This window comes from Malurus melanocephalus, unplaced genomic scaffold (genome assembly GCF_030028575.1).
Source record: "Malurus melanocephalus ecotype Western Australia unplaced genomic scaffold, MMel_1.1 scaffold_13, whole genome shotgun sequence".
In the NCBI taxonomy this organism is placed as follows: domain Eukaryota; kingdom Metazoa; phylum Chordata; class Aves; order Passeriformes; family Maluridae; genus Malurus; species Malurus melanocephalus.
Genome location: NW_026623245.1, coordinates 3,424,257 through 3,442,906, shown reverse-complemented (window position 1 = coordinate 3,442,906; position 18,650 = coordinate 3,424,257). Strand labels below are relative to the sequence as shown.

The 18,650-nt window shown below is 36.6% G+C and overlaps 1 protein-coding gene across 5 annotated transcripts in view; it reads left to right on the top strand.

The window, feature by feature from the left end:
• Positions 1 to 18,650, top strand: part of USP34 (ubiquitin specific peptidase 34) — a 110,199-nt gene that overhangs the window by 56,031 nt on the left and 35,518 nt on the right. For 4 of the 5 annotated variants that reach the window (XM_057382575.1, XM_057382583.1, XM_057382567.1 and 1 more), the window contains exons 19-41: positions 1,054 to 1,143; positions 1,515 to 1,610; positions 2,701 to 2,783; positions 3,379 to 3,533; positions 4,422 to 4,535; positions 5,221 to 5,320; positions 5,464 to 5,623; positions 6,034 to 6,160; positions 6,257 to 6,404; positions 7,336 to 7,436; positions 7,775 to 7,984; positions 8,608 to 8,733; positions 9,155 to 9,277; positions 9,399 to 9,482; positions 9,803 to 9,889; positions 10,721 to 10,921; positions 12,243 to 12,325; positions 13,470 to 13,510; positions 15,187 to 15,311; positions 16,377 to 16,529; positions 17,234 to 17,338; positions 17,840 to 17,895; positions 17,994 to 18,114. In XM_057382575.1, coding sequence (XP_057238558.1) covers positions 1,054 to 1,143; positions 1,515 to 1,610; positions 2,701 to 2,783; positions 3,379 to 3,533; positions 4,422 to 4,535; positions 5,221 to 5,320; positions 5,464 to 5,623; positions 6,034 to 6,160; positions 6,257 to 6,404; positions 7,336 to 7,436; positions 7,775 to 7,984; positions 8,608 to 8,733; positions 9,155 to 9,277; positions 9,399 to 9,482; positions 9,803 to 9,889; positions 10,721 to 10,921; positions 12,243 to 12,325; positions 13,470 to 13,510; positions 15,187 to 15,311; positions 16,377 to 16,529; positions 17,234 to 17,338; positions 17,840 to 17,895; positions 17,994 to 18,114 — 2,689 coding nt within the window. The remainder of the gene's footprint in view (positions 1 to 1,053; positions 1,144 to 1,514; positions 1,611 to 2,700; positions 2,784 to 3,378; positions 3,534 to 4,421; positions 4,536 to 5,220; positions 5,321 to 5,463; positions 5,624 to 6,033; positions 6,161 to 6,256; positions 6,405 to 7,335; positions 7,437 to 7,774; positions 7,985 to 8,607; positions 8,734 to 9,154; positions 9,278 to 9,398; positions 9,483 to 9,802; positions 9,890 to 10,720; positions 10,922 to 12,242; positions 12,326 to 13,469; positions 13,511 to 15,186; positions 15,312 to 16,376; positions 16,530 to 17,233; positions 17,339 to 17,839; positions 17,896 to 17,993; positions 18,115 to 18,650) is intronic. The other variant, XM_057382559.1, reaches the window with a different exon arrangement.

Genomic DNA, 18,650 nt, shown 5'->3' with positions numbered 1-18,650 from the left:
GAATTTCTCATTTTATTGCATTTGTCTGTTCTGCCTTGTGCCAGAGGTTACTGTGTTCCTGCCTTTGGCAAAATCAAGTCTGCACCTCAGTCAAGTGCAAGAGCAGGTGCTGTGGCATAAGCATTTTGAACTGAGTATTCAGATTTTAAACACCAAGTCTGACAGGATCTAATTTCCATTAGGAAATTTCTTGAGCTCAGATAATTTGTTTTATTACCAGCCAAAGCTGTGAGGTTGTGCAGCTTGAAGACTGGCAGAATGCAGCTTGCTTTCATGATGTAAATGACYGCTGGACATCACCTGCTGTGTTTTGTGTTACCTTTTTGTTGAGAACTGTATTTGTGAGATGGATTACAAGTGTACTGAGAGGTTAATCTCAGTGTCCAAGGAGTTACATGTAAAGAATTTGAAGTATGTGTTCAGAAAACTTCTTGCTTGTCATGATAGGAGATTTCTCAAGCTTAGGAATGACATGTGCTCTGTTGGAGCATATCCAGAGGAGGCCACCAAGTTGATGAGAGGGATGGAGCCCCTCTCTTCTGAGGAAAGGGTGGGAGAATTGGGATTGTCCAGCCTGGAGAAGAGAAAGCTTTGGGGTGACCTAACTGTGGCCTTCCAGTACCTKAAGGGACCTACAAGAAACGTGAAGGGGCCCATTTTTGAGGGCCTGGGGTGAGAGGACAAGGGGGGATGGCTTCAAGTGGAGCATAGKTTCAGACTGGATATGAGGAAAAAATTAGTTGTGAGGGTGGTGAGGGTCTTGGCACAGGTTGCCCAGAGAAGCTGTGGCTGCCCCATCCGTGGAGGTGTTCAAGGCCAGGTTGAATAGGACTTGAAGCAGCCTGGTCAAGTGGAAGGTGTCCCTGCCCATGGCTGGGGATTTGGAATGATTTAACCTTTAAAGTCCCTTCCAACCCAAACCATTCTGTGGTTTATAGTGCTTTCCATTAGCCTGTTTGCTCACATGATCTGAGTTTCTCAAAGAATTTTAAATTGAKTATTTCAATTCTGGGACAATCTCATGTTGTCATCATTTCTCTCTTTCTTCCTTAGATCAGTAGTAGTTTCACTTCGTCTTCTTCCCAAGCTGTTTGGAACATTTCARCAATTTGGGAGCAGCTATGATACACATTGGATAACAATGTAAGTAAGCCCCTGTCCCCAGCAGTGTTGGCTTTTAGTGGGCTCCTTGGTGTATAAAAAGCCTTTGAAATTTGAAGAACACACAGTACAGTATTCTTTAGCAGAACAAACCATGTAACAGTTTTCATGGTCTCTAAAGGGAGTGTTCTGTCAGTCCTATGCCTGAAAATAACATTAGGAAACCTTATGGATTGCAAAGAAGAAGAGAGTACAGTACTAGAAAATAGTCCTGAATTCATGGTAGATGGAAAATTGAATGTTTACTTTGAGGTTATGTCTGTGCCATTTTGCTATAACAGCTGTCTGCTTTCTGTGGCTTTTAGGATCTTTTTAAGCAAACCCTAATACTTTCTGTCCTTTATTTGCCACAGGTGGGCAGAAAAGGAGCTAAATATGATGAARCTTTTCTTTGATAATTTGGTGCACTACATCCAGGCAGTCAGGGAGGGACGACACAAACATGCACTGTAAGTACCCAACTGATTTGAAGTGTTGCATATTTTATGGTTTTAAACATTTCTGCGTTCTTCTGTTGCTCTTGATGTGTTCTTACAAGTACGTACTTTTTATAGGGACATTTTCTGCTTAGAGAAACAAAGGTCTCTAAAAACAACAGTTTAAATAGCTTATTTTTCYTAAAAAACCTACAACTCGTGTAATTTTTGGTAGACATCATGTTGAACATTTCTGTACAAATAAAACATGAAGGTTTAGATGTTCAAATTAATTAAAAGTGCTTTCAAATACTAGAGCTATTCAAATGTTTTAGTTTTAAAATTTGTCATTAGCTTTTGCATAACTTTTTTTGTTTTAATATATTCAGCTGCTCTTTCTAATCTGTATGATTAAAATCAGGTGTATGTAAACAAGCAGTACAATTTCCAGCTCCCTAATCCTAGAGGAACAGACTCTTCATGTTTTGACAGATGTCAAAGTCAATATGGGCAGGCACACACATCTGAAAAATGTTGCTGTTTATGGGTCCAATTTAACTTCTTCAAATCTAAGTTCACCCCTTATATTAGAGGGCATTACTTAGAAAGGTGGGATCCTTTAAATTCAGGCAGAATGATAAATTTTTCTGCTCCTTTGACCATCAAGTTTGTACTGTATAAATAGAAATAAAATTAATATTTTTATATAAGTTATGAAAATAKTTCAGTAAAGAATGTGTATGATCTGGAATTGGAAATTCAGAGTAGAAATATCATCACTTTGCAAGTCAGGGGGAAAAGGATTAAGTACATCCTGCAGGATGACAAAATGATACACTTGAATTGGACAGTAAGAAAAAAAACCTCCACTATTATTCCCCTTCTCAAATCCCAGCAATAGAAGGTCTTTATTTAGTGACAAGTGTTGTGTTATCCCACTGTTTGGAGTGGTTCTCTTAACATCTTCAGCTGGGGTCTAGTCCGTGCTCTGAACTAGAAATACCAAAAGAAACTTACACAAAACAGTTACTTATGCTTTTAAGAGGCATATGTATGAGTGGGAAAGAAGTTATGACAATAAACAATTAAATAAACCTCCACTTTTGTACAAACTTATATTTAGATACAGCCACAGTGCAGAAGTTCAGGTTCGTCTTCARTTCCTGACATGTGTGTTTTCAACTCTGGGATCTCCAGACCATTTCAGTGAGTATTTGAAATTGTCTTACCAGAGAAGCACCTCAGAGWAAGGCAAAAATACTTCTTAGCAATCCTTGTCAGCTTAATATGTTATTTTAAACATACAATTTCAAATAATCTCTTGACACAGTTTCCAAAGAAGGAGGATTTCTTGGCAAAAGCACAGGACCAACATTGAAGCTCAAATTCTGTTGCAATTCTGTGAGAACAAATTTTCATGTTCTCTGTGCTTCAGTTTTTCTGAATAGGATTGTAGTAATTACTAAAGAAAAATAATGTATTATATACTTCTGGGCTTTGGTTTATGTCCATAATGTTCCCAGAGGTCTTTTACTGGAGTATGCATTTCTAAAWGGAATAATTCTCTATATCTTAATACTGTCAGAAATTAATTTTCTTTATGAAGAAAGAAATGATACTTTTTAYAATTGAAGGGGACAGTTACTTGGGTGGTCTCATTTTAGATGGTCAAAGTTGTCATACAGTACTTCTATATGTCGTGACCTGACATAAATATTCTGATYCTTCTGTGTGTATTTTTGGGCTTTGTGAAATATTTGATGTTATAAAGGAATGGTTAAAAATACTTCCCTAATTGTAGGGTTGAGTTTAGAGCAAGTGGACATCCTGTGGCACTGCTTGGTAGAAGATTCTGAATGTTAYGATGATGCACTACACTGGTTCTTAAATCAAGTACGGAGTAAAGACCAGCATGCTATGGGTATGGAGACTTACAAGCATCTTTTTTTGGAAAAGGTATGTGGAGAGTTAATTRCAATCTTACAATTCCAGGAAAAGGGTTTCATTCCATATCAACACTGTTTAATGTATTTAAAATTGTTTCTATGGAAATCATCTCTTCAGTAGTCCAGGAGGGCCTCACTTGTCATGCAGAGGTTTTTCCCTGCGTGAAAGGGGAAAGAAATGAATTAGTGGGAATTCTTTTAACACTATTATTTACCTGAATGTTTGTTTGCAAATAGCCCYCATGTTGCATCTGCAGCTGTGTAGCACTTTTATTTCAATTTAAAAAAAAAAAAATGAACAAACTGCACAGAACTATAGTTTGCTTTATTCTCTACAGCTTAACATGRCTGAAAAATGCATTTTTCGTTTTGGGAGGAGTGTATAAATCTCAGCAACACATCCACTAAAAATACAAACATGCAGAGCTTTTTGCAAAGGGTCCCATCCATCCTTTTTGACAGATGGCATTACAAAATGGATAGATTGTGCAATAATTAATGTAGTCTTGTTCTTCCCCAAGGTTACACAGGTTTTTGTCTCATTTTGCACATCTATAAGCTTTTTTCAATGGACATCACGTACGCTAACAAATTCTTCTGCTGTTGATAAGTTAAGCAGCTGATACTAAAATAATTTTTTTCCCCTCTGCATTGTTGCAATTCAAATCAGTGGTGAAGTGAACTGTTCAAGCCAATTATGGTTGAGTTTTTTCGTTGTATCTAAAATTCAGGGTGTGATCTGCTGCAAGAACAAATTCTAATTGATCTACTACATTTGAATATGATTAATAATAACAGTGATTAGTAACAACAGTGGTTGTGGAATAAATACCCTGTAATTGCTTTTGGTTCTGTCACTGATTTTTTTTGCATACTGAAGCACTTTCATTTTGTTTAGATGCCACAACTAAAACCTGAAACTATCAGTATGACTGGCCTAAACCTCTTCCAGCATTTGTGTAATTTGGCTCGACTGGCTACAAGTGCTTATGATGGTGGCTCCAAYTCCGAGGTAAGCCTGGATTCTGTCTCTTGCTTTTCTTCTCTCTGGCATGTATGCATTTTGTCTCTAAAGAAAAGATAGGAAAGGGTAAAAAACTGGTAACTGTTGCCTGCATCTCTTTATGCAGTTTATTGTATTTTTATCATAGCTGAACTGTATCCACTGTTGCATTTAAGGAATATGTTTGTAACATTTACTTTTCTAATGGAGAAGATTCAGATGACATTCTATTAGTCACATTTAATTCTGACTAGAAATCTGTTGTAAAATATGTCTCAATTTATGTATTATGTGCTTCAGAAGTTTTTTATCCAGAGAAATTACCTCATAAATAAAATTATATTTAGAATGTATTCTCTGAATTGATTTGAGGGGTTTTTTTTCTTGCAATGAGGACCAGTTATAGTTATGGGTTTAAGGCATCATTTGACAGTATTCCTGTTTGTCAGAAATGAGAATTTGCTATTCTGAATTTCAGCCAGTTCCCCTTATGACTTTCAAAATGTTTCTGTGAAACTTTGTATTTTGTGATAATTGGTGTGTGCAGTAAGACCATGAGCAGAAGAGAAAATGGGATATTCTTAGTGGTTGAGTCAGAAGGCAAATCAAATGTCACAGATCAGAAAAATCTCACTCTCAGTAAAATAATGAGGCAATGTTTTGTTTCTGTGTTTGTTTTCCTYTTGTCATACAGTTGTGTGGCATGGACCAGTTCTGGGGCATTGCTTTAAGGGCACAGTCTGGTGATGTCAGCCGAGCAGCCATCCAGTACATCAACTCTTACTACATCAATGGTATGGACTTCAATTTTTATCTCTTTTTTTTTCTGTTTAAAGTGTTTTAAAGATTACCTAGCAGTATCCTATTGTTATTCTTAGTATTAAAATGTTTTGTTCCAAAGCTGTGCCTGTATAATTTAATTAAACTGGTATTACAGGTAAAACTGGTCTGGAAAAAGAACAGGAATTTATTAGCAAGTGTATGGAGAGTCTGATGATAGCTTCGAGTAACCTGGAGCAAGATTCTCATTCAAGTTTGACCATTATTGAAAGAGGGCTCTTAATGCTGAAAACACACCTGGAGGCTTTTAGGAGAAGGTAAAAAACTCTTTTGGTATGTTTGGATGCCGAATTTCTTTCTATTCCTCTTACCATAATGATGAGTGTGTTAAGAGTTTTATTATTTAAGGAATGGTTTCTTTGTGTAAAGGAAGGCCAGTAGGGAATAACTGTAAAAGGTAATTTATAAAATTCAATTATCAGAGTAGTCCTTTGTTCTTGTTATATATGTGGATGGGGTTCATRTTGCCCTATCCCTCACCAAACAAACTTCTTTAAAGTTATTTTAATTTCATTTGAAAAATAGTGAGGATGTCGATAACGTCCTCTTATTTGGGGAGAAAACCCCAACAACTGTTTGAAGGTTTTGTCTTTCCTCTCCTTGTTCAGCAAACATTTGTGTTAAATTGACAAAACCACTTATCCCATGTTTTCACCTGCTTCTTAAGGTTTGCATATCACCTGAGACAGTGGCAGATTGAAGGCACTGGYATCAGCAGTCACTTGAAAGCCCTGAGTGACAAACAGTCGCTGCCTCTAAGGATTGTCTGTCAGCCAGCTGGACTTCCTGACAAGGTGAGTTAAAGTTCCTTTTTTGGGTACATCCTACCCTGTTAAATGTTAGTGATTCCATAGTGCTCTTGGGAAAATAAAACACCTGCTTTCTTTCAGATGACTATAGAAATGTATCCTAGTGATCAGGTGGCTGATCTCCGAGCAGAAGTCACACATTGGTATGAAAATTTGCAGAAGGAGCAGATMAATCAGCAAGCACAGCTTCAGGAGTTTGGCCAAAGCAGCCGCAAAGGGGATTTCCCTGGTGAGTTCTTTCTATCTGGAGGTTTTGCCTTTACAGGGGTTCATTCATTTACAACTTAAATGATTATGGGGTTTTTTTATATCCCAGCTAAGCAAGCATTATAATATATTTTCTTTAGCTGTAGTTCTAATTAGTATCACCTTCACTTCTAATTAATAGTGTTGTTTCTTAAGCACTACCATATATTTGAAATAGCAAAGAAAATGTACATCTGTCAGAAATCCTTAAATCTATCCAAATTCCATGTTCCAATAGATTTCCCCCACATTATTTTTCTCCTTGTTGTTTGAATTACATTCTTTTCTGTAAACTGGAGATTCTGTTGCATGCAACTTGATAAAGTTCKATATTTCTGTATATGTTATTCTGAATTTCATCTAATTCATGCACTTCCTGCTCTGCCATTAATTCAGAGTTCGAAGCCATAATTCAAATTTATAATTTATACCCTACATACATATCTTCCAGTCAGGTGGGAGATTTACCTACTCCTGTAATTGCTTTTTAATTTATGGTCATCCTGTAGCAAAAATGATTTTTCACCCTGCATAGATGCTCCTGATTTGGAATGTCACCTTGCTCCTGAAATGGCCATTGCTTGCTTAAGATAGTGAATATGCATCTTTTTGTTCCCTCTTAGTGTGTTTGTGAGTGAATGAGAATTCCTGCTTTATCCTTCAGGAGGATGTTTTCTGAATCCTCTTGATGTTACATGTTATAGCATTCTTATCAGTTATTGCAAAATGTTACCATTTTCTGAATTATCTTCTCTGTTTCCTTTCGTATTACAAGCATGAGTTAGCATGTCATGAATATTGACCTGAAAAAATTCTGYCCATGAACATCTTTCCAAGACAAGTATTGGTACTATTACAACTGTGAAACTGAAACCAYGATTCCAGAATTTTGCTGAAGTAAACTTTTATCCTAGGTGGCCTCATGGGACCTGTGAGAATGATTTCATCTGGGCACGAACTGACAACTGATTATGATGAAAAAACGCTCCATGAGTTGGGCTTTAAGGATATGCAGGTACTGCCAGCATGGAGAGCAGTCACTGAAAAATATTGGCCAGTACTTTGGTTTTGTGTTCTGCAGCTGATTCCTGTATGTTGGGCTGGGTGTGATCATGTGGGCATGATACTGGTGTCTCCCCAGCCTCAGTGGCAGAATGAGATGTGCAGCTACCCCCATGAGTGCCTTAAGTGAAAGCAACCTGAACTTTATTCATGGCAGTTGCTGAAAATGCTGCAAATTTAAGATTTGACTACAACATAAGAATTTATCTTTAAATGTTTAATTCAGACCCTTGTGAAAACATTCCATGGTTTATCATAAAACTCTTCACTCCTTGTCTCTCTCTGTTCCAGATGGTGTTTGTCTCCCTGGGTGCCCCCAGGAGAGAACGGAAAGGTGAAGGTGTCCAGCTCCCAGCTTCCTGCCTACCTCCTCCTCAGAAGGACAACATTCCAATGCTTTTACTCCTGCAAGAACCTCATCTTACCACCCTTTTTGATTTGTTAGAGATGCTTGCCTCTTTTAAGCCTCCTTCTGGAGAAGTGGCTATGGAAGATAGTGAGGTAATTTTAGAGTAATTTTATTAGAGCAATTACGTGTAAGTTTTATTTAATTAGATCTGGTTTTCCTGTGTAGCCTGTTTTTGTGTACTCTATTCAGTTGCTAGAGATGTTTATTGTCTGCTTATTCACATATGGTAAAATCTTTATGGTATTTTTTCTTATTTTCTTAGCAATATTGTTCTGATACATTTTAAATGTTCCCAATATTGTAGAAGCTGTAAAAGTAATTCTTAAGAAACAATATTGATTATTTAAATAGGTGTGTGACTCATATTTGGAATTGGCTTGAAGAAAGGTTTCGAAAGGTTTTATTGCAGAAAATAAGGTTTGTCTTGTATGCATCATTAGCTTGTGAGAAATTAAATAATATATAGTAGATTTGAACCAGTAGWTTATTTATAAGTTTTATGTGCATATAAATATTCCAAAATACGTGATAYGCTTTAAGGATCATGTAACTTAGTTTCTTGCAAGTCGAGACTTCAGCTATCATGTCTTAATTATGGATTTACTTATTAGATAGGAAACAGCTTTTTAATTAAGGATAAATACATTTTTGGCAATTGAATTCTCATTTCCTCAAAGAAATTTACAATAAGAATGGTTGTTGTTTGGTTTGTCAGAGTGCAAGGTGTGAAGAGCTCCATCTCCATGCAGAAAACTTATCCAGACGTGTCTGGGAACTGTTAATGCTCCTACCAACGTGCCCTAATATGTTGCAGGCATTCCAGAATATTTCTGATGAGCAGGTGAGCAATGTTTTACATGTTTGGTTTTTTTATATATGAATGTTTTAGCATCTGGTGTTGTCCTATAGATAAAAATATGGCCTCTTAAAAGTGGTTGAAATTACAGCAGATTTTAAATATTACAGTTCTTTATGCACATATGCATCAAAATTTTGGTGGAATTTACAGTTCAGATTGCAACATTTGCCTTCCTCTAATTTAAAATTATGTGTATATTAGCATGTAATAATGAGGCATTTTCATTATTCGACTTCTTAATCATGTATAGAAATATTCTTGAAATAGCCTAATTTCAAATAACAGATGAAATTAAGCCCSAAATAATTTGTCCATGCCATTTGGAAAATCCTCTCTCCAAATTGTTAGCTAGATCAACATTACATATAAAAGTGTTAATTGTTTCTTTTTCTTGTCTCTGAAGAGTAATGATGGCTTTAGCTGGAAGGACCTTCTGCGGATAAAAAGTGCACATAAACTTTTGTATTCCCTGGAAATTATTGAAGCTTTGGGAAAGCCCAACAGGAGAATAAGACGTGAATCTACGGTAAATTTCTTGCCCAGAGTATCTGTGTTTTCTCTGAACCAAAGTATATATTGATGCTTTATTTTATAATAGTATAATTCTTTGGCTATTTTTGCAATTAATTGTTCTTGTTTATMTTTAGGGAAGTTACAGCGATCTTTACCCAGACTCAGATGATTCAAGTGAAGATCAAATAGAAAATAGTAAAAACACATGGAGTTGCAAGGTTAGTTTTTCCTACAGTATTCCATGATACCTAATGGAGTTTTTCAAGAGAGATATAAAATGAAAACCCATTTAAAACATTATCTATCCCAAAGTTTTTAATCTCAAATTTAGGGATAACATTTGCAAGTTTTTCTGTGTTGCCAGGCCTGTAAATTTGCCATAGTAGTGTACAGCTGTTTCATTTGTTTTCATAAAGTATTCAGCTGAATAGTTGATCATTTATTTATTAATTTATAAAGCTTAACCTGGTATCTRACTGATCTTAGAGATATTTCTGTATCTGCTTTTCCTCACATTGGTTCYATAATATACTTACAGTTTGTTGCTGCTGGAGGGCTCCAACAGTTACTGGAAATTTTCAATTCTGGAATCCTAGAGCCTAAGGAACAGGAATCATGGACTGTGGTAGGTGTTTGTTCACCCTTTCTTTCCAGAAGAACATGCCTGCCATTTGTAAAGTCCTTTAATACTTTGAGCCTTAATTACAGWTTTTTTCTTTTTCTGTTGTGAAATAGATTAATTTGCTAATTGAAACCACCAGAGTCTATGCAGTAGCATCTTTTTTTGGAGTATTTTATATTCCTGGAAGAGTTTATTTAAACAGAAATTATATGTACTTCTTTTTTATGTTTTAAAACCACTCTTCCTGTTTTTCTWTGTCTTTTGAGGGGGGTTTGTCCATTCTTAAAACTGTAGAACTTAAAATTGTAGATCATGAAATCATAGTGGGAAAAAAACTGGGTTCCTTCCTGAGCAATGATTGTAACTGAATTGATCTTATTATTTCATATCCCACTTCTTTAAAGAAGTCAAAAGTAGCCAAACAAGAATGGAGTACTTTATTTATGCTCTTTTTTTCTGCTTATTTTGGGGAAGGTTGTTATTTGGAAAATTATTTGTTATCGTTTGTACTAAAAGCAGTAATCTGTTAATTATCTTTCCCTCTGAATAGGCCAAGAAATACCATTTTCCCTTGTTGTCAATAAGACAATTAGCATAGTGGCTGTAGTATTCATAAAGACACTTTTCAATAATGAGCATGGTTATTAGTGRCTCTTATATAATGTCTTTTTCATTATTATTCTATCACTAGTTTGAGCTAAATTCAAGTTACTTCTTGCTGTTTATCCATTACACATTGCTGAAGCTTTTAATTTCAAATTCCGTAGTAGATGTTGAATTGTTTGTAAAATAAATCCCTCAAAATCAAATATTTCTTTTTCTTCCCCTTCCCAGTGGCAGCTGGACTGTCTTGCTTGCTTGCTGAAGCTCATCTGCCAGTTTGCAGTGGATCCATCAGATCTGGATTTGGCTTATCACGATGTCTTTGCCTGGTCTGGGGTCGCAGAGAGCCACAGGAAAAGGACATGGCCGGGCAAATCCAGGAAGACAACGAGTGACCACGTGAAGGGCCTTCATATCCCTCGTCTGACTGAGGTAGGAGACAAACAGGCTCTGTGAGCTTTAGGAGTGGGGTTCCTTTGTTATGGGAAGTCCTTACTTTGGTAATAAAATTATGTAGTGGAAAAGTTAGTAGTACTAATTAATGTTAATGGTATTAATTGATACCCTACTTGCTCTCTAGAAAAGCATTTTAATAGCTTTAAACCTGGCAACCAAAAGGCGTTTTGGCGATTAGTGGACACATTAATTGGGAATTCAGAATTCCAGTGCTTCGTCCCTCTTCTTCAGATTTTTGTTTCCTAAATCAGACTTTTTTTATAGTAACCTGTTAAAGCATGAGCTGTCCCTGTCCTCACTAAATGAGTTTTGGATTCCTTTAATAAAAACTGAAATAACTTTATTAGGGATATCTGAGTGAGTGTATGGTGAATTTACCTGCAGCTGTAARCCTTCCTGGCAGATTCCTATGTGCTGATTTCCTAAAACAGTCCAAGCACATGGAATATTTTGGCATCAGGGAAGTGTTCATTGTAAATTGACTTTCTTGGGCACAGGACCAGCTGTGRCTGCCAGAAAGTGCAGGTCTGAACTCTGAGCTGGAACCAAACTTCCCATTTGTTACTCSTGGAAAGACCTTAACTATTCTATAAGAATTAGCCATTTCTGACAAAACAAATCCCTAAATCACCATGGCTACTGTCATACAGGGAAATTATCAAATGTATTAAATTTTTAAACATGTTAATGCTGCTCTCTGGTTCTCTAACTGGTTTTAAATTTTTAATTGTCAATTAATTTATATTTTTGCGTGCGGTGGATTTGATATTTAAGTATTAAAATATTTTCTTCACACTTGGATTTTAAAGTTCTGGGTAGTCTGTCAGGTTTGCTAAAGATGAATATTTTAAGTGAATGTGGAGTTCAATAAAATGTGTTGATCACAGAGATAGGCAAAATTTAGGTGTACAACCTCATCGTTAACCCTGTCTCCTCAAGCCTAAGGTTTTTAAAAAGAAGTAAGTAGTTCATGCTTGAAAAAAAAATACTGTGATTTTACTGAAAGGATTTAATAAATGGTTGGTTTTTCTATTTAGTTGAATTGTCTTCCTTAGAGAATGAAATTTTAATTTTAGCATCTAGACCTAGTCAGTGAAACATGGGATTTTAGATCTGCTTTAATAAAACAGTAAATTGTTAACTGTGAAGATGCTGTGATTTGCYTTTGGCTCTTCCTCCTCTGCACAGGTGGGTTTATTTAGATTCACACAGTGTGTATAATTGAAGAACAAATCAAAAAGCTTGTTGTTATATTAACTTGTTTTTTTTTTTTTTCTTTTGACTTCAATTTTTAAAGGTGTTTCTTGTACTTGTCCAGGGAACCAGTTTGATTCAGCGACTTATGTCAGTTGCTTATACATATGACAACTTGGCACCTAGGTACAATATCTTTTTATTTTTGTGATAAAGCTGATCGAGTGTGCGCATTTTCATCGCTGCTTTAGTTCATGAGCACAGGGCTCTTCCAGCTGTGGTCCCCATTGACAGCCACATCAGAAACTGAAGTCTAGAACGTGTAGACTTGCTTTTCTTAGTCACCTCCTGCGGTGGTTATCCTGCCCTCAAAGGAGTGGCAGAGAGGAGAGGGGTGAGAACTCTGGTCAGGGTGTWATATATAAACCATATATGACATGCTCTTATAAATTCTTATGGCAAAATCACTTTATTTTCTCCAGAGAATTCTCAATTTCAAGACAGCATAAAGGAGAAATTGAAATAAATTCAGTTTTATGTTGTTTAGTCGTCTGCCAGTTTTGACTTATTTTTTCCATCCTGCTGAAATTACTGTTTTTAGCTATTGTGCAGATACTGAAGGCAAAATTTTACCTACTGGAGATTTTTGGTCCTGTTGCCTTTTTGTCCTGAGAAAAGCAATTCTGTGTAAGGCTGCWTTGTGGCAGTCAGGCTGATGCTGGGGAGGTCAGGTTTTTGCTACATTGGTGTTGTAAAATTGCTTGACTGCAAGTAATGGGTAGTGTATTTTACCAGATTTTTAAAACATTGTTAAGGGTATTCAGAACATTTCCAKTCAAGTCTGCAAGTGTGCTTACTTCAACCTCTAGTTAAGCTGCAGGAATAATTTTAAGGATATATGCTCTATTTTTGGTTTCATAACCTTTTGTTGCAATTAATAAAATGTAAATAAATAAATATAAACATTTAAAGTYGGCAAATATTGATTCAAAGTGTGGTTTCTTTATGRAGAAAACTAGATTTCTTTGGTATGGGTAGTTCTTAGCTGTTTGACATCTCTATTTTGGATAAAATAAAAGGATTGTGGGTACTTCTTGACTTTTAGTCCTACAGTCAGTAAAGCTTTATGGGGGTGACTTGAAGGTTTTGGTAGTTTTATTATTGTTGCTAGTTTTGAATACTGCAAGAAATTAATTATTTTAAGATGAATTATTTTCCATGTGGTTACTTAAAAGTAACTGTGGTGTACCTGGTGGGTACCTGTATTTCTAAGTGATAATCTGGTGTGTTCTGTGATACAGTTCCAATGATTTTATCTTCTTCCCATCAGGGTGTTGAAGGCTCAGTCTGATCACAGATCAAGGCATGAAGGTCAGTGCTGCAAAACAGCTGTGTCAAGAACTAATAATAGGAACAGTAAATTGATGAGAATAAGTTATGATTTTGATTTATTCCACCCTTAGAACTCCAGGGAACAACCCATGTTTTGATAAGAAAATCTGATGCAGCTTTTCCCCGATCCACTTTCTGGCTTAAAGCCAGTCCGGGTTTTCTCTGCAGTCAGGATTTAGGGTGAAATCCGATCGCGGGTATTCCCCGATCCACCTTCCAGGGGAAATCTAGTCCGGGTTTTCCCCCGATCTGGATTTTGGGTGAAATCCAGTCCAGGTTTTTCCCCAAGCCACTTTCCGGGAGAAGTCCCGTCAGGTTTTTCCTCTATCCTGATTCCGGGCAAAATCCGGTCCATATTTTCCCCTGAGCGGGTTTCCCAGAGAAATGCTGTCGGGAGTTTTTCCCCGGTCCCGTTTYTGGCTGAAATCTGGTCCAAGTTTTCCCGATCCATTTTACGTGCTAAATCCCAACTARATTTTCCCCAATTCCTGCTCCTGGCCCTGATCCCTAAACTTTATATAAGACTAGGCAGGGGGAAAATTCAGTGTTGTTTTGGGAGTGAAGCTGGGGCAGGGTTTGGAAGCATGTTCTACTCAGTGAGTTTCTTCCATGTAGCTGCATCCCTCTTGCCTAAATATTCCTGATTGGGCTTGTGGCAGAAATTCCCTATGAGAATTTTCAGCCTAAGTGGCTTCAGTAGGGAGAAGAGGAAACACAAACAAGTCACATGCAGCTCTTTATCCTGCATTAATAATCAATGGCAGAGGTATCCAAGCTGAATCTTACCAAAATGTAACAGTTTGCAAAGAGGAAAACAAGAAATTCAGGTGGAAGTTAAGGAGAAGATGAAGAATAAACTCTTGTTGCACCTGAAAAATTKAAATTAGACTTTATKCCAAGAGCAGYTTTCTTTTTCCTGCCAAGAGAAGCAGCTTCATTGCCGAGGCAGGAGGGATCCCATCCCATTAAAAGCTGTCCTGGRCACCCTGGGACATCTCTGTAATTGGGAGTGTTCAGGCCTTGTTKGCTGTGAGCAAACCCCAGTACATMMTGGCTCSAGCAACTGCTGTCATTGGGTGGGTCTGTGCTTGGGTTCTTGCTGGTGGCAGTCTGTCTCCTAAATAATTGAAGATGAAAAGTGGTTTCTCCACTGGTAATTTCTTTAAAAAATGGGGTATTTGCAAGTGTTGTCCTTGAAACCATGCTTGCCTTAGTACTGRAAGAAAGATGACACTAGACAGAGTCTAACACCAAAATACTCATTCTTGCAATAGAAAGATTCTACCTAAGATTTTTCAAACTTACTTGGGGGCTGCAAGATGATTGAAAAGAAATTTTTGTTTGAGGCAACACAAACGTGGCCATAGGAAAGAAGTGTGAAGATATGCAGCACCAGCTACTGATTAAGAGGCAGAGATACAGGAAAGGATTGTGCCCCTCACTGGTAATGTTTAATCTAAATAAATCATTAGTACAGTGGTCAGTATTTAATGGGCATATTGGTAAAGCCYTGAGTTTAGGTTATATCCTATGTGCCAGGAAAGATTTGGTCTTGCCTGTTAATGTGACTGAAATAAATGTCATTTTAGTGCAACCCTTCCACCCAAAAAGCCTTTGCTGTTATTTACAGTGGGATTTCTCTCCTTCCCTTTCAGTCACTCACTATTCCATGTGGCTCTTGGTGAGCTGGGCTCACTGCTGCTCCTTGGTGAAATCCAGTCTGGCYGACAGTGATCATTTGCAGGACTGGCTCAAAAAACTTACCCTTCTTATTCCAGAGGTATGGTAAAGGGGAGGTGATTCCATTCCTAAATACTGCCATTCACTTTGGTTTGCCATTCAATGCAAGACCTGCAGTTTCCTGCAAAAAAGAGGCAGGATCTGACTGAGTTACTTGCAGGGCTGTGTTATAAGTGATTGTTGTGAGGTGGCACATCTGTGGTCAATGCCAAACCAGGTTATACCTGTGACCTTTGTTCTTGTCTTCTGTTTGAAGGTCATTTTTTCCTTGTAATTTGTTACAATTTCTGGGTAATCTGTTGAAATCTCTTGAGTGGTGCCACCTGACTTGAATTAGTTTAAATGTACATCCTTTGTCATGTTTTTACTTTTTATTTATTTATTTATTTTGCTATACCTAGAATCACAGAGTGAGGTGAATGAGAATTGATACAAACATTGTTACGGCCAAACCTTTGTCTAGCTTTAAGTAGTTTTTTTTAATGTAATAAAAGCTTGAAAATTGCATCAGCATATTCACAGTAGAAAATTTTTGTGTTTACTAGTTATTGCTTAAAGGTGCAATGTGGAAATGATGTGATAATTCTTATCTATTGCTTTATTACTCAAGCACAGAAAAAGCTTACAGGCTGACTTCATTAAAATCCCTGGAAATGAGAGAATGCAAACTTCCAAAGCTGGATTAGAGATAGACTGTGRATTTCTTAATAAAAGAAAGAAGAAAGTAGTTCTAGTGAAATTTAATTAATTAATATTTAGGAATGAATAAGTGTAAATTTGGGATTCACRTAGATTTCCTTGATTTGCCAAATGTGCTGTTTTCTATTCTAGTTGCTGTAATCTTCCCTTTAGAAAATACATAACTCATGTGACACAGGGCACAGACAAATCATCTTTTTAATTAGAAAAATGTATTTTGCATTTTTCCATAAGCAATTTCAATCCACATTATTTGTAATACCAATTTTTAGAAAGGCCTATTCTACCCTGATAACCAGGTAGATATTATTAGGGGCAATTACATACCTATGAAAGAAAAATGCACAAAAAGAAATATCTTCCAAATAATGTGTGTAATCATTCAGTTTTATTGTTTTTCCTACAGACTGCAGTTCGCCATGAGTCTTGCAATGGTTTGTACAAATTATCTCTCTCTGGTCTGGATGGGGGAGACTCAATCAATCGCTCCTTTCTCCTGCTGGCTGCATCAACCTTGTTAAAATTTCTCCCTGATGCTCAAGCTCTGAAACCAATTAGGGTAAGAATTTAAGACGTGACAGGACTTTATTAAAGATATATTTAAATATACTTTTTTAATATAAAAATTAAAAATGGTAGCACATTATCATTATGTCTAACATGCTGTTTCAGATACACAGAGATATTAAGACTTCAGGTTTAGCTGTTTCCAGAAATTTCTCAGAGGTGTTTCAACTGTGACACTGCAGTAAAATACAGCTTGGCTGTGCCTGGAGAGATGCAGAGCAGCTTTTAGGGAGTGCTATTATTCTTGAATTTCAATATCCACGTAACAGATATTTATAAAGAGAGTTAAAGTGAACAATCTACAGAAGATTTTGCAATATTTGTCTCATTTTCAGAAGAGTTTAAAATTAGGTCTATGTTAACTAGTACTGAAATCAGTCCAAGTTTCTCATGTTTTGTCCAGTCTGGTACTGAATGTTTTTGCGATTTGCAGTGGATGGGATGTCCTCCACACTATTCTGTAACTTTTTTACAGGTCTAGCAGATTATCCAGGCAATTTTTCAAGAAAATGAATGAATATTACAGAAAAAAATAGAGCACACACTGTTACCATTGTAAAATACATGGTTCATATAGTTACCTTAGAGGCTTGAAGAAAGTAATACTCTCATAACACAGTTACTGTGTTCACTGGGATTTTTAATAAACAGTTATTTTGTCTTGTACTTCAGAACAAAAGCAATTTCTTTCCACAGATAGAGGATTATGAAGAGGAAACTGTGCTGCGACCTGGTTGCAAAGAATATTTTTGGCTGCTGTGCAAACTGATTGATAACATTCATGTCAAAGATGCAAGTCAGGTAGGTTTGCTTTGCGTTCCTATCAATGTTTGCTTCTTTTAATTTGTGTCTTCAGACATTTTTTCATAAGATATGATAAACTGCTGTGAACAAGTCTTGGATCTTTCCCATCAACCAGYTTTCCCTGCTCTGATKTGTATTTAGTGGCTCTTGGAGGCTTCAGGTAGTGACTCTGTAGAGTCAAGAAAGGGAGGTTGTTAGAACAAAGAAGGTGAACTTAGTTGAAAGTCACTGACATGGGAATACTGTAATCACCTGTGAGATTGATTCACTGTTGATAATTTCAGTATTCCAAGGAAGAGCTAATCAAGTATTTGATTAAAACTGAAAGAGTTAAATTCAGTTAACAGCCACTTAACACAAGTTAGAAAACATACTTAGAGCATGCTTGAAAATGAGTTTTAATTGTCTCTGTTTTTCTGTGTGCAATAATAAAATTTCTTCCAAAATARGTCCATAATTATTTCTCATTTGTATTCCATTTTCTTTATTTTGAATCAGACAACCCTGCTTGATTTAGATGCACTGGCGAGACACCTTGCTGACTGCATTAGGAGGTGAGCTTTGTCCACAGTAATCTCACTTGTAATTTGCATATATTTACTGTTAGTGGGGTAGAGTTGAAACATTTTTTTCTGTGTGTGTGTATATATAGCAGAGAAATCCTTGACCATCAGGATGGTAACATAGAAGATGATGGGCTCACAGGACTGCTTCGCCTTGCGACGAGTGTTATTAAGCACAAACCACCCTTCAAATTTTCTCGGGAAGGCCAGGTGAGAAGGACACTGAAAGACTCCTAAGACATCAAAATAATATCTTCTGTATAACATTTTCATTGCAGGACTSAATATATGAAAATAGATTATATTTCTAGCCTTAGGATGATGGACAAAACCACACATATTCTTTTATTAACAAGTAGTACRTACAGTCTCTTCCCCTTCTAACTTTCTAACTCCCCTTCCCCTTCCAGGATAGAGCACTTAACATCCCTGAAGTTTTATTTATTCTCACTTATTATCTTCAGATGTTTTTGCTGTTGATGAACCTTAATGGGTTTAAGTCCTTTAAAATAGCTGATTTTGACCATATCCTGGGACAGTCTGAGCTAAAAGTAACATTTAAGCTTTATATGTGCAGTGGCAGACATGTGTTACATGAATATTGCATTCCACATGTGTTTGTAGGATGGGGCGGTGGTGAGGCAGGGGAAGCTGATARAAAGTTCTTATTTTCTCTTTGTTTTTTTAACATAATATAGTTCCCAAATTGTGTGTAAAAACTGATTTAGACTGATGWTTTTTTCTGT